Source organism: Bombus fervidus, chromosome 6 (genome assembly GCF_041682495.2).
Source record: "Bombus fervidus isolate BK054 chromosome 6, iyBomFerv1, whole genome shotgun sequence".
Classification (NCBI taxonomy): Eukaryota; Metazoa; Arthropoda; class Insecta; order Hymenoptera; family Apidae; genus Bombus; species Bombus fervidus.
Window position 1 is genome coordinate 7,999,260 of NC_091522.1, and position 23,758 is coordinate 8,023,017.

The following is a 23,758-nucleotide window of genomic DNA, read 5'->3' on the forward strand; positions in this document are numbered from 1 at the left end:
TTATACCTGAAACATACGATGCTTTATATAAGATGCTGAATAAAGATTATTTAAAGATATGAAAAAAAATAATTTTCTTTTTACTAAGATTTATTGCTTTACATATCAGTATTAAAATTAGATACAAACGAGCTTGCGGAATTTTCCGAAGTGGAAGGATGTACTGACATGGCAGTTGCAAAGTACACTTGTTGTTGGTAATATTGCATTGGTCTGAGTGTGGGAGTTACTGTTGGTCCTGACAAATTAATTGGTGGGACATATTTAAATTGCTCATTTCAGCTTGAAACAAATGTTCTCTGATATAAGTCTTTGTTGTTTAGACAGACCGTGTAATTTCACGACAAGGTTTTCCCCACAGATATCAAAATGAACTTCTTCATTTGGTGGACGCTTAAAATGACTTTTAACAGCTAGTAGTACTTTATTTGCTAGTCGTTACGTTGATATCTATAAACTCCTGTTTGGTGGAGTTGGATGATTGTATTCAGGTGTAGATGCAGAAGTTAATGGAACTGATTCTGATAAATTATACGGATAAAGTAATTGGCCGACATCCGCGATGCTGCATCAGAAATACTCGTGCTATATTTTTACAGTATGTATATTTCGTCCTTTTTAGTTTCTACGCACAGAAGGAGAATGGCAGAATGAAGCCAAATTTGTTTAAGGAAGGTGGAACTTTTTGCTTTGTTTTGGAGTAATCGATGGGAAACATGTTGAGATCATTCCTCCAAATAGTAACGGGTTGGAATCTTATAATTATAAAGTTCGACAAAATTAATATATAATTGTAGATCTAAAAAACATCGATATTGTTGTAATGGTAAATTTGTATTATACAATTTTTTAATTAAATCGGTGCAGAATTCACCTTCAGAATGGTTTAACCGAGAAAATAAGAAAGATGGATTTACTGCATCAGAGTTTCACACAAGAGACTAATATGGAAACGAAGAAATCTATGAAATACAGCTAATACTGCTGAAAAAGAGAATATTTTGTTAGTGATTATTGTAAATTACTTCGTAAATAAAGGGAACATTCCTTGTTTCGACCGTTCGCGAAGAGACGTGATCTCGAAGAAGCGCGTCAAAAGGAGCCGTAAATTTTCATTACGATTCGAATAATCAACGCCACGAATAGATCGATCCCCTATTTCGATTAGGATAATAGGCATGGTTTAGTGAGTATAATGCTGATTTTAACAGGTTATAATATATATATTTCCAACAATTAATGTTGGTTTCCAACTTCAATATTGGATACCGTTGTATGTATGTTGAATGCCAAACTACGAGTGAGTACTGCCTGAAACTCCTTTCGTGATGGCGACTGTGATGACTGTTACTTCTGTGAATTGACTGTTTGTTACTCTGTCGATTGACTGTCTTCGACTTGGCGACTGTGATGACTTGACTCCTTATTGTTACTCGATCTGTTACTCGATCTGTTACTACTCTTCCCTCTCGTGTCATTATGGAGGAAAGCTCGGAGTGGGTGTGTTTTAGGTACGAAGAAAGCGGATTCATTGCTCACACTTTTCGTTAGGAAAGTGAGGGTAATAATCCGCGATACCCATTGCTTATGACCAACGTTAATGAATGAAGATAGGAGAAGGAAGCCTCCTGTCAACGTGGCTCGTGAATGACTTGTTCATGGAAAAAACCCGCTTTTGCTGTTAGGTAATACTCGCTTTTCCCGTTAGATTTGTAAGAGCGTACAATAAACCTAAAGATTGCTCTAAGGACCATTATATCTAATTCAATTCCTCCTCCAATTTCTTTAAATATAGTTAGAGAAATTTTTTTACTAATAAGATTAATTTATTGATGTAAACATTTATTTATATTTTTAATTATTTATTGTTTATTTAGATTTATTTATTCAATTTATTTATTTAGATTTATTCAATATGGAAAAATTTATAATTCAATAATTAATATTAATAATTGTTTATTATTAAATTATTTAACTTTAATTTTACATTTATTACCTTTAAATTTTTTTATTTTTAATTTATTTTTTTATTTAAATAGTTTAATAAAAAATATTGAATTGTGATTTCAATGATATAATAATTTATTTTAAATTATTATAAAAATATTAATTTCAAGAATTATATTATTTATTATAAGATTATTTTTTATTTATATAAGAATATTTATATTATTAATAAATAAAATATATATTTTTGAATGATTAATTTTTAGGTTTAATTCAATAAAATTAAATTTTATTTTAATAATTAATTTTAAATTATTATTATTTTCATTTTTAGTTATATTAATTAGATCATTAATTTTAATATATAGAACAAGATATATAGATTTAAGAGATAATTTTTTTATTAATCGTTTTTATTATTTAATATTATTATTTTTAATATCAATAATTTTTTTAATTATAAGACCTAATATATTAACATTATTATTAGGATGAGATGGTTTAGGATTAATTTCTTATTGTTTAATTATTTATTATCAAAAAATTTTATCATTTAATTCAGGAATAATAACTGTAATTTTAAATCGATTAGGGGATTCTAGATTATTAATAATTATTTCTTTTATAATAATATTTGGTAGATGAAACTTATTTTTTTATAAAATAAATTTATATGTATTATTAATATTTTTAATAATAGTTTTTACTAAAAGAGCTCAATTAATATTTATAATTTGATTGCCTGCAGCAATAATAGCTCCTACACCTGTTTCTTCTTTAGTTCATTCATCAACTTTAGTCACAGCTGGAATTTATTTATTCATTAATTATGAAATAATAATTGAAATCAAATATAAAAGATTAGTTTTATTAATTTCAAGTTTAACTATATTAATTTCTGGAATTATGGCTAATTTTGAAATAGATTTTAAAAAAATTATTGCTTTATCAACTTTAAGACAATTAGGGTTTATAATAAGAATTTATTCTTTAGGAATAACAGATTTAACATTTTTATATTTATTTATTCATGCTTTTTTTAAATCTATAATATTTATATGTGCTGGAAGATTTATTCATTATATAATTGGTATTCAAAATTTTCGTTTTTATTATGGAATATTTTATTTATGTCCAATAAATGGTATACAATTACATCCATAAACCGAAAATGCTTACAGGATTAAGCTGAAGGATTCAGTTTATGGTGGGGCCTTAGGTTTATCGAGGGTCTGAATAACGGTACGCGGATCCTTGGCGCCCAGACAACGAAGGACATCGCATGGACCATCTTACGCGACGTAACATCCTCCCCCCGTTGAGAGGACACCGATCAAAACTCTGTAAAAGTATAATTAATTAAATCTACCATCCAACTCCTTGTGGATTGTTGGTTGCCCGTGTTCCTCTGGATGGGGTTGGATCGGTAGTGGGAAAATCCTCTTGGCACCTCGGTCCAAGATGCTCGTTGCCGCGTGAGCTGTAGTCTGGATGGTGCCGTCGGCACCAGGGTAAAATTGATGGCAGGGCCTAAGGACCCACAACAACAAAGGGAGAGGACGACGAAGGAGTGTTGCGGTAGCAAATCTAAAGAAAGGAACCGGGACACTCCTGACAAGCGTCATGAAGACCACCGTGGGGTTTTAGTCGGTAAGAGTCCGACACTACCCAGGCGTCCATGAGGATTTCCCTACGACAAAAAAAAAAAAAAAAAAGGCCTAAGGACCGTTGCGTTGAGGGCACGTTGTCTACTTCGAAGTCTGGATCGCCGTCGTTCTCGTTGTTTTCAAGACATTTCCAGTTGAAATTCACGATCCAAGAACTGTCGTGGAACGCCTCGATCCAGAAAGTGTCGTTGAACATGTCATGTAAAATTAATGATAAAAAAAATGGAGTAGCTGAGCAGTTACTTAACTTGACTGTGCTTTTATAATTTTGTAGGTTTTTATTCGCAAAAATGATTAAGTATGATATTATTGAGGTGAATAGGCCGTGATAGTTGTAGTCGTTGGATGTAGATGTCGCTGCTGGGTTACTGCTGTATTTTCTTCTAATTTAGAAACGTAGAAGAAAAATCGGACTCCGGTCGCCGGGATTCGAAAACCCGGGTTCGTAACCTAAGGCGCTAACCATTGCGCCGCTATCGTCCAACACTAGTTAGTGTCGAGTGGTGGTATTTTGCTGTCGAGTGCCGCCACATTACAATGAAGTAGCGAAGTTAAAATAGTTGTTCAAATCAGGGTCAAAACTGTACACAAGACTAGTCTCGTGATCGAATGCTTGCAGTTTTTATATGTTGCGTTTGTGTTTTTTGTGTGTTGTGCAGTTTTTATGTGTTGAGGGGCGAGGAAAGGATCCTGATTGCCCTACCTAATGGTGAAAATGTAATGTTGGGCCATGTCCAAAGGTCAGGTCAAAGCCTAACAGTTCACTGTCAGGCAGCATGGAATAATGTGGATTTGTGTATGGTCATTGTCGCAAACACTTCGTCTGTTTCACCAATGCAAGTGAGGTCCCTATGTAGATCCGTTGTGATTGCGTGATGCCGATGAGGCGGTTAGGCTCCTTCCGATGATCCAACCGAATCGAGTCTTTTGCAGACACAAGTCGGTATTGTTTAATTGATTGATAATTTGTTCGTCGCGTAATGATGCTAGTGTTGGTGCCGCGCTCAATAAGATGTCGATCGGGCCAGGTATATGGAATCTTGGATCGGCTAATTGGAGATTTGTAGGTATTTGGATAAGTGAGCGATCTATGGGTTGATCCGGGACCGATGCCGCTATTGTCGGTATTACCAAAAACGTCATTGTACGTTTGTATGTGCCTTCCATGGAGGTTATCGTTGCCGTGATATAGCGCTTTGCAGTCGTCTTTATGGTATCAAGGGCTTTGATTGGTATCGAACAGCTCCCCTGCTTTAAGCCGAGTGATTCGGCCAACTTTTCGGTCATGAAGTTCATGCTGGAGCCGGTGTCTAGCAGAGCTCTACATCGAATTGGATGTGCCTTGTGATTAAAAATGTTGATTTGAGCTGTGACTAACAGATCGTGATGCCCTGGGTCAGATGGAGACGTAACCGTTGAGTCGATCTCTTTCGAAGTCGTAGGCTTTCGTTGCCATTGTTTGCTCTGTCCTTGAGTGTTAGATGTGGGACTTGGTGTAAATTTTCGACCTCTCTGTGGAGACGAGGGTGGTGTTTGATTATATGGTGGTGTTGATATCGGTCCGGAACCAGTGCCTAATTTGCATTTTGGCGGTATCGACGACGATGCTTGTTGTACGCTACTTAGATGACGGCTTACCCGCATTACTAAATTGTCATACTGATCCGCTATATCGAGATTGTGCGTATGTTCCCCTTCGTCTAATTCTAGTATTTCGTTTTTGGTGGCTTCTGTCCAAACTTCTTTCAGCCGTTTCTCAATGACTATTAAATCAGACTCTCCGTGATGACTGGATGCTTCGTATTCGTCCAGCTGTTTCGATAAACTTGTGAATATATCGATATAATAGCCTCGGGTTCGACGCAAGGCGGTGAGTTTGTCTACGCTTGCCATTGTTGCCACGGATTTCACTGATTATATAAATATTCGGAAATGCTTGTGGGTTAGGTTACAATGTCGAATTATGTCTTTGACAATTAGGTTCAAAGTATTCGACTCGTATAGATATTAGCAACTTGTCGAGTGGTGACTAAGTTTTGTCTCTTTTCGAGTTGGTGCTTGACTCTTCTCTCACTGAGATTTAACTGACTGTTCGCTCTTATGAATCTACGAAGGAAAGCTCGGTGTAGGTGTGAGTTCTGAACGAAGAAAGCGGATTCGTTGTTCACACTTTTCGTTAGGAAAATGTCCATTGGTTAGAGCCAACGTTAATGAATGAAGATAAGAAGAGGAACAATAAACCAATAAACCTAAGGATTGCTCTAAGGGCCATCCATAAATCGAATATTCTTGCAGGATTAGAGATTCCTGCAAATGAATAAGATTAAGTTATAAGCATTACGTTGAAAAGATTCCGTTTATTGTGGTTCCTTAGGTTTATTAAAGATCTCACGCGACGTAATATTCCTCATTCAGCAAAATAATTTCATTAATTAAACTCGATATATTTGCTATAATATTTTATTGAACTTACCTAAATTATGTTTTTATCGTCATCGCTTTCAATATTTCATCGAGAGTTTCGAAGAATGACTTGATCATTCGAGAAATTCAGCAGTTTAAAATAGTATGATCTTGGTTCGTACATGTAATCTGTATCCCCACTTCGATAATGCTTTCACATTTTGTAATCCTTTTCGACAGCAGCTTCAAATGTTATTTATTTTCTTTACTGCGCTTCTTCTAATCACAGAAACGTCAAGCTCTTTTAATTTGATTATGAATTTCAAGTACGCTTTTTTTCACACGATTTTAGCAATCTTTGCGCTTCATATTCCATAAGTACGATTCGCTTTTGTAAATTTCGTCGAATTCTTCCACCCATTCTTGATGGGTGGGGAACATAATTTCGTACATTTATTATTATTTCGTATCTTGTTGCATATTTTGATTACGCGTAAATTGTGAACTTTAATTTACAGCGTCCCAACAATTAACAAACGTTGATACACACGCTCCGGTGTATCTATACAGGCTATTTTGGCACAGTCATATCGAATGATTTTTCATATTTGCTCCGGTTGCCTTCACAGGCCAAAATAACTGCACAGTTTTATCATACACACGTACTTGCGCAACCGTGTCTGTGCAGTCATAACTGACAGACTTACCAGGATGTTTGTAGCTGGCTTTATAGAATGAATGGCGTATCCACGAAATTTCGCGACATCTTCCGGCTTCGTTTCCTCATCGCAACGATTCAACGTGCAACGGAGAAATTATATTCACCGAATAATTTTAACGTCGTTTTCCACGTAGCAAATAAAGCCACCGCACTAGTCTAGAAAAATAATTTACATTGTAGCGACAAATAGGCACCTTTGAGAATACTTCTTTTCCTTTCCGGCCGTTATGAAAGTTTTCGCTCTTAAAATCGACGCGCGAACCTCTGTCACGTGTAATTCCAGCAGGCTCTTTTCCGCAGACTTGGACGAGTTTGAATTTTCTACTCGAAGGTGTGACGCCTTTTTAAAAAAATCGTAATCCTCGTTAAATTACTTCCTACATATGCGGACCTATTAAAGGGCCATAGTTACTTTAACTTTGACACTGCATGACTGCGGAGTCCGCAACTCACTCTGGAGCAATTAACTTGAGACTGCATCGATAGAAACGCGTCGTACCGCGTACGAACGTGTTTGTTTTTGCAGTTAACCAATTAACGCGTATCGAACATCCCAGCCGAGGGGACAATGAAATTGCAATTAACCGTCGCGTGGTATAAGTAGATAATACCCAGGTGCAACTCCAGAGGCTCGCGAGAGGAATAGATGAAACATATTATCGGCAATCCTTCGTAATCGCCACTTAATTGCTCTCCGTAGGTGCTTCCAACAACGCGAAAACACTTCGGTGCTTGCTGTATTCCTCATGTTTCCAGGTTCGCTGAATTTCCCTGGACTAGTCGTATAAATTCTTGCGTACGGTTTTGTAAAATATCGTTGATAAATTAAGTTACGATTTCGATTGTGAATTGTCCTGAATTGATTGAATTCGTCCTGTTTTTATAAACATATCGTGTTACGTCGGCCGACTCTCTACCTAGACCAGGACACACGTCGTAGGCAAAATGGCAATCAGATATCTTCACATCCTTACTGCGTACCCTCAATAGTCTTAAGTACCCATAAATCTCAGGAATTTTCTAGCTAAGGTCCTTTAGACCAAACAAATATTTTTTCTAAAGTTTATTATGTACTACGGGAAGATACGGGAAAGTTGGTTTTCACCTTCATTATCTTCTTTTAGCGACTTTCTCTCGAGGCTAAGATCCTTCCTAGTCCACCAACCGTCTTATTATCCAATCGTCACCGAACTTCACTCACTTTCCATCTTTCGAACGGTCAACACCTTTGATCGGGTATCCATAATAAAATTAATTACCTACTTAACTTATATATACGCACCAGCGTAACTATCTTCATTACAAGTTGTTGGAATAAACTGTAACTTATAACTTGTTATATCAGTGTCATCTACAATTTAACTACCTCTATTATCCTAACCGAAATAGGGGATCGATCATTTCGCGGCGTCGATTGTCTAATCGTAACGGGAATTTACGACTCCCGTTGACGTGCTTCCTCGCGATCGCGTCTCTCCGCGAGTGAACGAAACATATCGCATATATTATTGTTAAGGTTATACGATGGATGTGGAATTAAAGAAACGCGTGGGTAAATTGTAAGGTATTGTAAATATATAATTTATTGTGAATGTAAAGTACAAAGTGTGGAATATATGTAAGCTGGTCCAGATCCGCACGCTAGCAATGTTACCCTGAGACTAAAAGAACGCCGAAGCCAACGTCGCACGTGTGCCGCTTATGGTCTGTCGTCGACGCATTCTTTTGTCTATGCGCTATCGATGACATCGGCGCTTGTGAAAGCTGAAGACCAGATGTAGAGTTTTCTTAGAAGTATCGATCACTTCAACAATTATACTGGACGAATTTATGTCACAACCCGATATTATTATTAAGTCATTTCATTTATACGATGTTACATTATAAGTCATATTTCTTTTTTATATGAAAAGAATTTAAAATTCCAATTCATTTTTATGCCTTCCTCGCGTGATCTTCATTTTGAGATCGATACTGCCCGAACGACTGCTTTTTGACCTGATTAGCGATAAAAATTTTATTTTCACACACCGGTGAAGTGTCAGGATTTTGAGTTGAAAGCTCGGTTTATCGAGCGTCGGGAGGTTTGAACGTAAGAATAGATGGTAAAATGTAAAATCCTTTTTAGGTTATGCACTCTTGAGAAGCACATACGTTTAGATGCATTGCTTGATATACGGGGTGTTCATAATGAAATTCTCGGCCACATTTCATTCTTATGTTTATTACGGTATTACTATATGCCATTTTTCAAACATTTTATAGATTCGTTGGAAAGGCCTCCATTTTTCCTACAGTTTTTCATTTTCCTCGTTCTGCCCTCCCCGCGTTTGTGACACATTCGAGCTACATTTTATGAGTCCGGCTTTCTACTTTCAATTTCATATTCTTTCTACGCCCGATGAATGTAGTGCACAACATTCAAGGATGAAATACTACCATTTTTCTTTCACAGTATAACATTTCAACACCTTAAATCGATTGAGCAAAATACACACCTATTCATTCTCGAGCCTCATTATCAAGATTCAGTTCACACGTCTTATTATTCCTATCATTTTCCAAAATTTATCTGCATTCGTTCGTCACGTTTCTCTCGTCTTACTTAGCCGACCCAATGAATGCGCTCTTAGTCTCACTCTACGAAACCGGTGAATTTGACGAAAATAAATATGTGTCGTAACACATCCACGTGGCGTCCAATTAATTTCCCGCTTCTCGCGGTTTCTTGCGTATCTGTAGTTTCGCAGCTGCGCAAAAAGCCCCGGCGCAGTTTATAATTCAATGACTCGGTAATTTTACGTTCAACAACTAAAAGCATTTCGACCGCATAATAGTTTCATAATTGGAGTGCCTCCGGCAAGGGAATTTTTAATCGAATTTTGCAATTCCCCTCTGTAATTCGGTGCCTTGTTAATTCGATCGAGACGCCCGCGAACCCGAACGTTAATCGAACAACGAAAAGAAAATCGAACGAATGAATAAACTCGGATGCGCACGAGGAGAATCGCAACGCGTGTTGAGGTATTTCTCGGGGCGAGTCGAAACGGTCGACGTCGGTCGCTGTGTATTTAGGCTGGTCCATGCTAAATTTAAATCAGTTCGTAGCGAGGCCACCGAACGCGATACTCCACCATCCCATTGATTTCCCGTAGCTGTCCGAGGTGTCTCGCTGTTCGAGAATCTTCTGGGGCTGAAATCGAGACGCAGTGAATATTCTTGGTTCGTTCATATTCGAATTGAACATACGGTCAGAAATGGAAAGATGAAAGGAGCCGCGTGTTCCGCGGTGTATGAATGACTGCAAGTAATTAGGTAAGTGTCTCTTTTGCTTTCTGGTTTCGTGTTTGGAATTCGTGTTTGGAATTCGTATTTGGATATATTCGTGGGGTAATTGAAGTGAGCTTCGAGTTCTATGTAACGGAAAATACATATTTCTTGTTATTTTATTAGTTTTATCGAATGAAATAAAAAATTGTTCGTTTCAATCTACTCGAAGTTCATTTGATGTGTAAAATTTGATACTGTGATATGTAGCTACGCATTTGTGGTATAGCTAGAATATTAAGCAATTATATAATAATATAATGATATTAAGAATAAAGAAATAATATTTCTTATTGTTTTATTAGTTATATTGAGTGTAACAGAATAATGTTCGTTGGGTGGAATATGTGAATACAGTTTCATTCGGGTAGAAACGAAATTTCATTGGACCGCGATTATATTGTTTGCGATTTATCATGCAGAAAATCTGGTCTCGATGTTGGCGCAGATTAAAAGAACAGATCGGACAAAACGATTTCACTTGATCGCTGATACAGTTGGTGAAATTTCGCTTGAAAAGAATAACGTTTTGTGCAAAAAGTTTCATTCGATGTAAAAGCGAGATACACCAACGCTTTGTTAACAAAAAAATGCTCGTGGCAGATTCATGACACGCGATATTTAACGAAAAATTTTTCAATACAAATTTCATCTAACAACGAATAAACGATTCACCCTCAGATTACTTTTATTTGGCACAATCATTAACAAGCATTTGAAATATTTCTTCCTTTCATTCTTCGGAATAAAATTTAGGATGAGGAGTATTTAACACTTTCGAAATAAACAAACTAGAAATGATAAAATAGAATAGCATTGAAGAAACAGGAAAAATCGTGGCAGATACTCGTGAAGATTCATCGAAAGGCGCCAGATCACCAGTCTGTCGATAACTGCGAGTTTTCACTCGATCGCGCCGATCGTATCGAAACGAGGCCGTCAGTACGTCTTTAACAACACCGACACTCGACATCTGCCTTTTTAACGATCGTGATCCACGTAATTCTGGGGAAATATCCGAGCCCCGTTCTCCGTACTCGTTCAGCCGAGCTTCTCCTCGCTCGTTCCTTCGACTCGGCAATTATGTTGGGTTCAGCTGCAATTAAGCTCTAGTTCGGCCCGTAAGTGGCGCATCTAGAGCTACTATTACCGATAAATTTATAGCCTATCGATATCTTATAAGCACGGGGAAGCTAGTTACGGATCGGGTAAATGTAAATTGTCGACGAAAGGACTCGTAATAACGTATCTATTGATCAAAAAACGAATGGGAAAGAGCGATCGAATCGATCGGACTTGGTGAGAATTTGTTGTGAAATTTATGAAACCAACAGTTTTCTTTGTTAATGGAAATTATTGGAGGTCTGTACAAATTTCTGGTGTTAGCAGTGTGGAATGCAGAGGCATGAGCGTGATTAAAACGACAGATTTCGAAGCTACGATGAATCGGTATTTATCAAAGTTTTTTTGAAAAATAATGCTTTATAGAATTGACAGATTCAATGAAAAGAGCACATCTGCGTCAATTTTAGGTTTCTTGTATCATCGATTAATTCTTGCAATTGATTCTCCGTCTTTTAGTATTTGTGGTATCATATACGTTTTATTGAACACGATTATATAAAATCGATTGTATAAGATCTTCATGAAAACGCAAAACAAATTTTACGTTGCCCAGTTATGAATCATTAAAGCGATGAAAGAAGAGAGAAACAAGAACTTGAACAAACCGAAAATATTTGTTAATTATTTAGAAGAAGAATAAGATCCCTCGAAGTGTATCATGCTGATTTTAGATTTTTCTAATTGGAAAGGAACTTGGAACAGTTAATACCAACGAAACAATGAACTTATAAAAGATCAGTTTCAGAAAACTTACAGAAGAGATCAAGCTTTAGACTTAAAATTACTTTTCAAAAATTAGCTTGATCTTTGAATTTACAGGCCATATACATAACTTGCGCGGTATCTAGCTGCTCAGCAGAATCCGAATTACGTATTTCTAACACAAATAAGAAAAAATTTTCCGCGAATTGCTCATTCTTCCGTAGGAACTGAAAATTCATATAAGCGGAGAACTCTTCCCCTATTCCAATTATTTTCGACTTTATCCGCGTTAGAAACCAGTTTCCGTGCGTTGCGCCCCGGCTAATTGGAACATTCTAATTTCTCGCGTTCTGTTGTTTTCATGTTCGCTGACATCGCTAATTCCAATTTCCCTCGTTGCATTGTAACAATTCACTCGGCGTAGCTGGCGGTAACCGTAAAGATCGAAAGCTTCTAGAAATTCTCTGTGAACTCATGCCCCCTTGCCATTTCACTCTTTCGAATCGGCAGCATTCGAGACGCTCTCGTACGTTCTCTCGTCGTACGACCGGTGTTTTTCCTCTGATTTTGCGGCCACGAGAAATCGTGATATTCATAATCCAGGCAATGCGAAAGGGGAGGACTTGAAATTCCGGTGAAGGTTGCTCGACGAACCTAAAGTCCGATATTCGATTCAATTTCTGCGAAGGGTTGCAGTGGTCAGAAGGGCTCGAATCGAGACCAATGGCTTGCTGTACTGTGTTGGCCGTTTCTAGTCCAGTGCTCGAATCGAGCCTCGATCGAACGCGAGTATCTCACGCTAGCTGAACTCTCTGCTGTGTAAAAAGAAGAGTCGACTTTATGGTCGTGAGCGTATCGGCCACCTGTTTTTAACCGGCAGTTCCCATGGCTGGGATATTTTCTTGTTCCACCCTTTTTTCCTTTTCCTTTTTGTAATCTTCTCTGCAGTTTAATTTTTATAGGTGAAAAGTAAATTAGGCAGTGTATTGTTTACTGGGACTACTATTCTTTTTACACCCTCACGAATATATTGGAAGAAGATAATCAAGAAAGTTTAAGAGGTGCTAGATATATCTACTATCATACACTGGCTCGCGAAAGTAAATTTATTATTTAGCGTAGACAATTTTTATGTTCACGTTGTATGTGTCATATAAAACATTTTGAAATTTCGATAGCACCGTAATGGGGGACGATTACCATGATTATACTGGTTACAAGGTTTACTTCAAACATATACTTAGAATTAGTAATTTATAAAAATTCACAGTATGAACAGTTGCCTTAAACTTTTTATTATAAAATAGATAATTGGCTGTTTAAATAATTTTGTGAATTTAATTTAAGCGTACGTTTGCAATAAATGCTTTTGTTGCGACCTTTCAACTAGTAGTTGGCTATCAGTTAAATTGTAACTGTTTGGTTGGTATCGCGAACCTTGAACGATATTATCGCCCAAGGTGGAAGGTTCATTAAGACTTCTGATATGATTATGATTTTTTTGGATCTTTATTTTGAAGTATTAGTATCATTGTGACTTTGAAGTCTTCTAGAATGATTGCGATTTTGAAGTCTCCTAGTATGATTGTGATTTCAAAGCAGTGTCTATTTCGAAGTCTCTTTTGAAGTGTCTCTTGAAGTGCGTCTTTTGAAGTATTGTTTGATCTAGGGATGTGTTTTCGTCAACGTGTCCTGACTGTCGAAATGTCGTGGGTGTCTCGCAAGTGGTGCGTCTTGTGTGTACCTGGTCGAGGGTGCATAGCGCAAAGCCCCGTTAATGACATCGTCTGATTAATTTATTGTCGAATTCTCATCTGGTATTGTGAATAAGTTTACGACACGTCGTTTGCTACTGAGCGGAGCCGTCAAGCGCTTAAAATGCTAATTAAATCGTCGACGTGGTCCAAATCGTAAACTTTATACTGTGCAATGTGGAAAAATTCTAACTTCTCAAAAATAGCAGATGTGCTGTCCGTATCGTAAACTTGGATTTGTTTCAAACTTCGATCATAATAATCGTATCATGCGAAATCATATCATATCATGCAAATTTTCTCAAGTAATCGTATACTTTCGTGAACTTACGTATATCTAATCGCAACCATGCATGAATATAAAATTCTTATTAGTCGATTAGTTGTTGCAGATCTATACTTGATCATCATATCAGATTGATACTTTACGTTAATTATCACGTTTCGTATAAATGTTCTAGCACTTATGAACAGTATCGAGTATTCGTACAGAAAGATCCATCAATGTAATACTTGTATCTCTCGATTATGTAGTAGTATGCAATGTACTTAATTTGTCAATTGCGAATCGAAAGATAGTATATCTTGGTCGGTAAAGCGAATAAAAAAAATGTAATTATGGCAATATGGCTAGACTAGATTAATCACGTTGCTCCCATGTTTTGGAGTAAACAAGTAAATATTGAAAGAAAACGTTCGTTCCGTAAGAACGAAACACATTACGCGATTGTTGGCCAAAATTGCAGACATTGCTCTGACATCTTGCGAAATCTCATTTCCAAACATTGAACGTGACAAAGGACCGGCATGCGAGAACAGCAGAGAAAAGAGATTTGCCGCAATGCAACAATGCTCGTTGTAACAATGTTGCATCGCAGCCCCTATTATCGTAAATTTCGACTTGTATGAGCAAACGGTATTGTTGTAATGGCACAGCCAGTTTTCGGAACAATGCGTAAGATTTAATATCGATCGCGTGAGAAAATAGCTGGAAAGCGTAGGCAAACGTGCCGAGTAACACTCTTTGGGGCCTGACTTGACAAGAAAAATATTGCGAATGGCACTGCCAAAGGTTTGAAAACGATAGAAATTTCACGGCAATTTTAGACCTTTCACTGGCATTTTTAGGAAGTCTCTATGAAACGCAAAAATGGATCTGTGTTTGTCGTGCGCCGCCTTGTCGACGACAATAAAAGTACGATTGTTAGTTCGGTCTCGAAACGATAAAAATATCTGTAATATTCGACGAGTCGGTTGGATATCGATCTCTCTACAAGCCGTTGTATCGTTGCGCCTTTCCTGCGAAAACATTCCGATAACAATACTGTCCAGCGATTTGATTAGATTTCAAACGTAATTTCACGCTGATTCGACGTATCTCAGGTAATAAACAATATTATTTTTTAATTACTACAAAGATAGTCGGCTTACCGTTACCTTTGATTCGATGTAATGTATAAATAATTATACGTTACCAATAAACTCAGCGTCCTTTTAAATGATATTGTTTCAATACCCATGGGAGATTTTCATCATAAATTAAACTTATGAATTGGAAAATCATATCGTCATTTATTTCATTGTTTAATTAAATATCGATGTAACATTAAATCAACATTGCATTGAAACTTAATTTTTTCTTCTTGTTACTATTAATTTTGATCGAGATTATTATACGCAAAATCCGTTTTCGATAAAATTGGCCATGAATAAAACGATAATTAATTAAACGATTTTTCGAAGAATCGCATATTATTGGTTATAATTTCTTTGGAACGAGCAGTGAAGGATAGAGGATTAGTGAAAAACGAAAGAGTGGATGATATAAAGCAATTTTAACAAGTTTCTAGTCAGTCGCGCGCCGTTTCTCTACGACTGTCCTGCGACAAAGTACACAGAGCGCGAAAAGAGCGTGAAAGTAGTCCTTTGATGTCAAGCACAGTGAATATGGCAGCGTTTGCAACGCTTTATGCTCTTGGAAAGGAAAACGCTTAGTACAGATTTGTGGTTTTGTTTACAATCGAAATTCACCGAATATCCTTTTCTTTCGACACCCCCGTTTCGTTGAATCGCTCTTGAAAGAGAAAATTTTCTTCTGCGAAATATGAACTCACTTAGTGTATAATAATTAGTAGAAGTTAATAGAATTATTAATGCTAGTTTATTAAATTTCTGAATTTAATATCAGTCAAGTACGTATAATAATAAATTGCCTTTTCTCTATAGAAGTAATGCACACAATACAGAGTCATTATCTCGATGAAACTTATCGCAACTCTGTTGGCTATGCCAGGAACAATCGCGTTGTTAAACTAACATCGAATCAAAATTACCGAAAGTTTCGATCAGAAATTGAATTTTAAGTCATAATTCATAACGAATGTTTCACCGAGAACTTTCTTCACTTTCTTTTGCCATTTGTCCTTGTTTGTAGTAATACAGCTATGTTGTCTTTCCGTTAGTTTTCTCGTGTTATATCGCGTGATATATGACTGAAATCGTTATTTAAACGATAGGGGTAAGAAGTACATAATTTATGTGACGCAGCCAGTTTCAATTTCTACTTTAACATGACGATAATTACGATCAAATTTTTGAAACTTATTTGACTTTAATATGCTCAGTATAACACTAAAATCCAAAGAAAAATTCTAATAATCGAAATAGATTTCTTTATACAATGTATTTATTTATGATACGTTTGATATTTTACGATATTTCAAAGGAAACACATTATTTTTTTTATAGTCGAAATTTATGTCATCGACGTTCACGTCATCAAACACGCGATGTGGGTTTAGTTAAATAAAACCGTATTTCTTTCTTCCCCATTCCATAACTAAACCTACAACATGGAACGATAGTCATTATACCAGAATTCAAGTTTTATCAAAGGAAAGGAAGCGCACAGACATTTCGCGAATAATACTGCAATTAACTTCAGCCACTCGAACATGTCGGTGAAGCACGAAGAATGCGTTAGAAGCACAATGCTCGTTCAACCATCGACTGGCAATTTCAAGTTCCAAAACGGGAACACGTAATTGAGGAACAAGAAAAATTTCCTCTCTATAAATGCGGAAAACTTCAATTTCGTCGAGACTCTAAAATTGGAAATAAAAGGAAACGAGCAATTAAGAGAGCACAAGAGAACGAAAAAATCAACGCAATCGTAGCAATAACTGACTACATCCAGAGGGTAACATCGAATCTGTTTCTTGATATGGTTCAATTCACTTTCATTCCCATGTGTATCTTACACATCGATTTCAGTTACGTTTTCATCAAGATACATTGCTTGGTACAATGGTATTCGGTTAAAAGTATCCCTACACTCACATGTTTTGAATAAAATGTAATTTAATTACAAAATCACAAATAAAAACTATGTGTTGATAAATAATGATTACATTCCGTACATCGTTAACTGTTTGGTATCGATGCCACTGCTGGTTGCATGCAGCGGTGACCAAGTGTTATTATTCTGCTATATTATTATATTTTTATATGATTACATTTATTTTAAAAGATTAGTAGATGTAGAATGAAATACTGGCATCTGCAAGTGTGAAACACGTTATGGTGTAAAAAAAAATAATTGTTTAACAAAATTTCTATCAAAATAGCCTGACAGAATTCTTTATGAATCGCATATGCAATGTTAACATACCGTTGATCAATTTTTAAATTACAAATATTGCTTTTAACCATTAGCTAGTTATTAATTTGTATATTTTATCAACACTCATCTACTTTTGTCACCAATCGGCTAAAATATCCGGATATTTTCGAACGGTAGTATAAGTAGCGAAAGACGAATCAACGAGAATATGAGATGCAAGCATTAATTTTATCAGACTACCCCTTCACACTGTATACGTATAATGTAATAAATCAAGGGATAAAAGGCATTGAAAAATTTCAGGAATTAATCATCGATAACGAACGATGGAATTATGATTATACGCTTGCTAGATCGTTGGGTATGCATTGAAATGAATACCGTTAATTTATTTCACGTGAAAAGAATTTTTCTTGTTATTTCGATAGTGCGACGGAATAATTACGTTGTTCCTTTTAGAGAGATACATGGCTAAATTAATAAAACTCTGCCCTACTTTAATCCACGACTTGAAATATGTTGGAAAAACGTATATGTACATATACGAATAATGTGAGCGAAATTACAGAGAACAAACGTTTTTTCTCGTAATTTAGGCAAGAATTTCAATCACAATTAATTAAATGGAGTGCAGCTCGTTTTATAATACATATCATATAAGAAAAAAGAAGCAATTATTAAAAATCTTTTAATTGAATAGATGTTTAGGATTAAATTAAAGAATTACATGAAATATTCCAATAACTGCGATGTATCTTGCATCTATTGTCAACAGTTAATGCTATCCTTTCTCTATTGATCTATTCTGCCCTTTTAAATTAAGATTTTCATTAAGTTTAAGTAAGTGTTTGTTTCTCCTCGTTCAATTTTGAAATATGTGATCGCTACTCTGTAACAACCTGTATAACGTAATTTTATGTCAAAGTTAAAACGAAGAATTTGAAATATTTGAACAAATTATATTTGTTCTTCAAAAATGAATAAAGGACATTTTAGACAGGACATTTTAACTAAGGAGAACAACAATCGTAATTTTCTGAACCTATATTTTAACTAAAAAGGATAGTGTTCCTACTAGTAGATTGTGAATGTTTAGGCAATTTTATATTTTATGAACATAACTAAAGAAATAGGTTCTAAATAGAAATTTGTTTCGTCTATTACATATTACAATAAGTGTTCCTTGTATTTTGGTTATTTTATATATTCATACAATAGCATTTTGTAGATTTTTGGAACCTTCCCTAAAAATCTATAAATATCCACAGTCTAGTTATTAACAATAATTTATCAAAATTGTCTTAATTTTCGAGCTTCGTCACAAATTCTCCAATGTGTGGATTCTAGATTTGACATTTCAATTCTCCAAGCCTGCAAATCACAACTCTAGCTTCCTAATACTCCATATCCAACCTATATACATTATACATGTATCTAATCTACATGTACATAACGGATTCTCCACAATTTCACATAGAATCATTGATTCACGTTATCCGTCTCGTTCACTCGTGAATACTCGCGGATACCGAATTCGGTCGTGTCGGCAACGCAGGATTCCCATACTTGAAAACAACTATTGAAGAACAAATGTAGCCGATGATAATTACGATAAGATACGAATGGTCGATCGACGACATACTAGATGTGGCCGGCGGCATTGCAATGACCCAAAAGGAAGCAAAAGACTCGAGGAGGTTGAAAAGTGTCAATTGAATGAATTTCACCGTTCGCAGATCATTACAGTGCCCAACAACTCCCTACCGACGGAACAGCGACTTTAATGAAGGTTGACACAGATTTTCAACGAGCCAAAGGGTGACCGAGGGTGTTTCTGTATCCGATAAAAATCGCACCCAGTTCAGATCGCCTGTCGGGCTTTCTTCATCTTGACCTTCTTTCGCTCGAGCTCGAATCAATTCGCCGGTATTTTTCGCCAGAGTACAGAAAACTCGTGAATGGCCAACTTTTCTGTTAAATAAATGGCCCCTTCCGTTTCCATCGGTGAGGACAGGAAAGTTCGTTTTGAAGCATCCAATCAAAATCAAACAAATGGTTTCGAACTCCGGCATTAACTTTCACTTTGAATTTTCTTTGTAGTTTACAGTGGCTCACGAATGTATTCGAACACCTTCTGTGCAATATATTATATGCGTTATGCGAAACACTTTGAAGTTTCATTTAGATCGTAATGAGGCACGATTACCATAATTATATCGACAAAATTTGGAATGAAGACTATAAGTAGGTATAAAAATTATATGATGTTTGATGCAAGTATAGGTTTCGCAGATATCGTAAAAGTATCGAGACAGTTAATTACTCATTATATTAATAAGTCTCAATATTCTGCATTTAGTGCATATTTTTGGGAATATTGTGCAAGTACAGGTGGTATCGAATATTAATATCATATCGACATGAAATAAAATTTAGGAAAAATTGCGAAACAATTTTGCGAAACGGTTTATACGTTTTCAATTAAAGTGATGATTTTTTGTTAAATTTCCGAACACATTGTTCTGAGGGAAAACCGACCTGAATCGTATTATCGAAATGTAACTCTCATCGAAACGTAAAATGCACGATTTGTTCGGAGAAAATAAAATTTTGACTGAGTTTAACTTTCGACGAGAACACGGAAGTTGTTTTCGGCCGGCTTTCAATAATCGACAATGCAAACTCTGACGCGTTTCCCGCACATCCTTAATCTATTTCACGCACTCGGACGTTTTCTTCTTGTACGATTACAACTCGTTAATGTCAACATGATAGAAATTAAAAATATTTTTAGGAAACTTCTACACAAAATACGTAATAGCATATAACTTTAAAGTAATAATATCCTTTTCCAATTTCTTTACAAATAATCACTAAATAATCTGAAGAATGTAAAAATATGCATTATATTTTTTGATAAGTGGACGAAGACTTTGAAAGAACAGGATAAATAAGTTACTTGATCTACCTACAAAATAGTACACATATCGTTATATATTATATATATTGCGTAAATCAATGTTATAGATATGCTTTTTTAAAGAAATACGAACGAATCTATTACACAATCTAATGCATTGCAAATAAAACAAAGGAATACAGATTAAATACGAAAAGAGAAGAAAATGCTAGAAAATATGAAAGGGCGAGGTTCAACAAGCACGCAGTTCGCATTCGACCGTTTGCAATCGTTTTGATAAATTTTAAATCGATTAAAAGATTCTCTATGTTCCACGTGATTGCAGTTCCTATAATGCTTTCATTCAATAGATGCAGTTCGCTTTCAAATATCAACTCCCCTAGGAATAGCCTGGATCTGCTCTTCCGCGAACCTTTTAATCGTGGATTTCATTACTTAATTAAAAATCGCGTGAAATGTTTGGATCGGCCCGGTTCGCGCGCACTACGGATATGAATTACCTCAATTTGTTCCATTCAGACTTGTCGGACGGGACGGGTTTCCGGCTACCTGTATACGTTTCACGAACACAAACTCTAAGCGAACGGGTTTAACCAACGAGCGCACTGGTGCCATTCGTTATTTTTAAGAGGGTCAGAACGTCAGCCGCGGAGGAAACTTGTCACGCGATCTCGTCGTTAAATAACCGACATTAAAACCATTGGCCGTTTTCCACCGTGAAATGTTCGCAGTTGAAACATTCAAATTTACACTGTGCTGCAATTCCGGCAGGTTCCCCTTCAGATTACGCGTCGTTGCAGCGCACGGATCGCAAACCAAGCTTCCAGTTTGCTCGTCTTACGATTTCTGACTCTAAACTATAGATATAAAATTCGGAAGTTCCAACAATTCACAAAGTCTTAAAGTCCGAAGTTCAGAAAGTTCAACTTGTAAAGTTCTTGCTTAATTCAAAGTTCTGATTTGTACGTAGTTCAAACTTTTCGAGAGTTGTGCACAAAAATGCTAATTCTAAAGATCCGAAAGTTCGATTCCTAAGTTAGAAGTAATTTTAAAGGTTCTGTATGTGTCAAATCCTTATACTGGGGGTGTCGCATATTCTGTAAGTTAAGACGAGAGAAAAAAGTCATATGAACATATATCACTGGGAGCATTGTTAAAGAACTATAGCAAAAAGCAATATATGAAAAGAGCGGTAACGACCGTGCGTTGCTACGGTACAAAATATGAATAAGTCAGAAATATTTACATTCAGTAGTAGTCAGAAAGTATCGTAATACTTTTATGATTCCAGCTTCACGAGTAATAAATGAGAACTTCAAAGAGTAATAAATTCAATTTTTTGCTGTATGCCAATCTTGTATTGACAGTAATGCTGAACATTTTGAAATGGAATTTTAGCTGGAGTTGTAGGTGTATTATGATACCTTTTCACTGCTACTAGATGTAAATGTTTCTGGTCTATTCATACTTTGTACCGTAGTAACGCACGTTCTTATTATAACGTCACATTTCATACATAATTTTTTTGTTACAATTCTTTAACAATCCTTCCAATAATATATGTTTATATGACATTTTTTCCTTGTTTAAACTTATAAAATATACTGACAACGTTTGACGGAAAAAATTGGAGCACCCTATATAAAGGCCTTGTTTTATTTTCAAGACTTGTACCAGTGTTGAGAAAGGTTTATGCAATCTGTAAATTTCTGAATTTTCAGAGACATACCTTTCTATTGTCAAGGTCTTCGATTGTATCGGCTAACAGCGGTTTGCAAGCAATTACATCGCATGAGGTGGTCCATGCGACGTCCCTCGCTGTCTGACCGCCAAGGTTCCATGTGCCATTATTCAGACACTCAATAAACCTAAGGTCCCACCATAAACTGAATCTTTTAACTTAATCCTCTAAGCACTTTCAGTTTACGGATGGCCCTTAGAGCAGTCCTTAGGTTTATTGTGCGCCCTTACAAACCTAACGGGAAAAGCGGACTTTTACCATCAACAAATCACTCACGAGCTACGTTGACAGGAGGCTTCCTCTTCCTATCTTCATTCGTTAACGTTGGCTATAACCAATGGGCATTGCGGATCGTTATCCTCACTTTTCCTAACGAAAAGTATGAACAACGAATCCGCTTTTTTCGTTCAAAAATCACACCTACACCGAGCTTTCCTCCGTAATTTCATGAGAGCGAACAGTCAGTCAAATCTCAGCGAGAGAAGAGTCAAACATCAACTCGGAAGAAGTCAACATTCAAACACCAACTCGAAAAGAGTCAAAACTTAGTCACCACTCGACAAGTTGCTAATACCTATACGAGTGGAACACTTTGAACTTGATTGTGAAAGATATTATAATTCGACATTGTAGCCTAATCCACATGTATCTCCGAATATTTATATAATCAGTGAAATCAATGGTTGGAAATAAAATATATATTGTAACCTGTTAACCGCAGTATTATACCAACTTAATTACCCCTATTATCCCAACAGAAATAAGGCGATCGATCTGTTCATCGCGTCGATTATTATAATCGTAACGGGAATTTACGACTCCCGTTGACGCGCTTCCTCGCGATCGTGTCTCTCCGCGACTGGTCGACTTTACACAATCTTTATGCTGCTATGCCTCCCCAAAAAAGAAATTTTACTCCGCACCTCCCTACCTTTTATTCTTTTAATAGATATAATAATATAGACACGTTTTAAATAATGAAAATTTTATTACAAAAAAAAAAACTGAAAACTACTATTAAGAGAATAATAACAAGGTTTTGGTATAAATATACGCGTGTTGCGATAGGAAGTTTTATTTATTTGTACATATTATGGTATGAAAATTAATATTTCATTAAAAAATTTTGGCGCCTCTCCTGCCAATAGTCCACGTCTCCCGGGTTGGAAACCGCTCGTCTAACAAGAAAATAATGATACGTATCATAGTGAATGAGACCGTACCTCATTCTAGACTTTACATATTACAATTTGTTTCGTTGTTTTATCATGTGAATGTTTGCTCAATTGTATTGTATATATATTGTATATATTGCAAATGTGTTGCATATACGACACATTTCGTGTATTGCATACATTACAAATATTGTGTGTATGTGTGCGCGTGTGTGTGTACACATGCAATTATGCATGATTATGTATGAACCTAATAAGTAGACGTTCAAATAGAAGTGTCAGTGTAAATGCATACTACGAGTGCATAATAGAAGTAGTAAATAGTGCAAGTGCAGCTACGCAATGTATATGCTAGTCCAAATGCAAGTACAAGTTCGGGAGCAAGTGCTTCACGCATGTGCAAACATGAGTGTAAGTACAAGTGTACGATATAGGTGTAAGTGTTAGAGTAAGTTTATAGCGCCAATGCAAATGTATTCTGCAAGCACAGGTGCATAGTGCAAGTACAAGTGCAAGTACAAGTGCAAGTACAAGTGCAAGTGCAAGTGCATATTCATATTGCGAATGCAAGTGCAAATGATAATAATACAATCCAATATTGGATAAAGTTTCCTACAGTAAATTAGATAAGTTTATAGCAAATAAAGATAATTA

At 36.0% G+C, this 23,758-nt stretch overlaps 2 protein-coding genes across 3 annotated transcripts in view; both read left to right on the plus strand.

Annotated features, from left to right (window-relative positions):
* Window positions 1–2,097: 2,097 nt before the first annotated feature.
* On the plus strand, window positions 2,098–3,111 carry LOC139988610 (NADH-ubiquinone oxidoreductase chain 5-like; the record flags this gene model as incomplete). The annotated part of the gene is given in 1 exon segment (XM_072006257.1): window positions 2,098–3,111. A coding segment is annotated over 1 exon segment (1,014 nt), but the record flags the coding sequence as incomplete, so codon positions are not given.
* A 6,451-nt stretch (window positions 3,112–9,562) lies between these two features.
* LOC139987921 (glutamate receptor ionotropic, kainate 2) overlaps window positions 9,563–23,758 on the plus strand; it is a 70,269-nt gene continuing 56,073 nt past the window's right edge. For both annotated transcript variants that reach the window (XM_072004740.1, XM_072004739.1), the window contains exon 1: window positions 9,563–10,053. The gene's annotated coding sequence lies outside the window, so the exon portion shown is untranslated. The remainder of the gene's footprint in view (window positions 10,054–23,758) is intronic.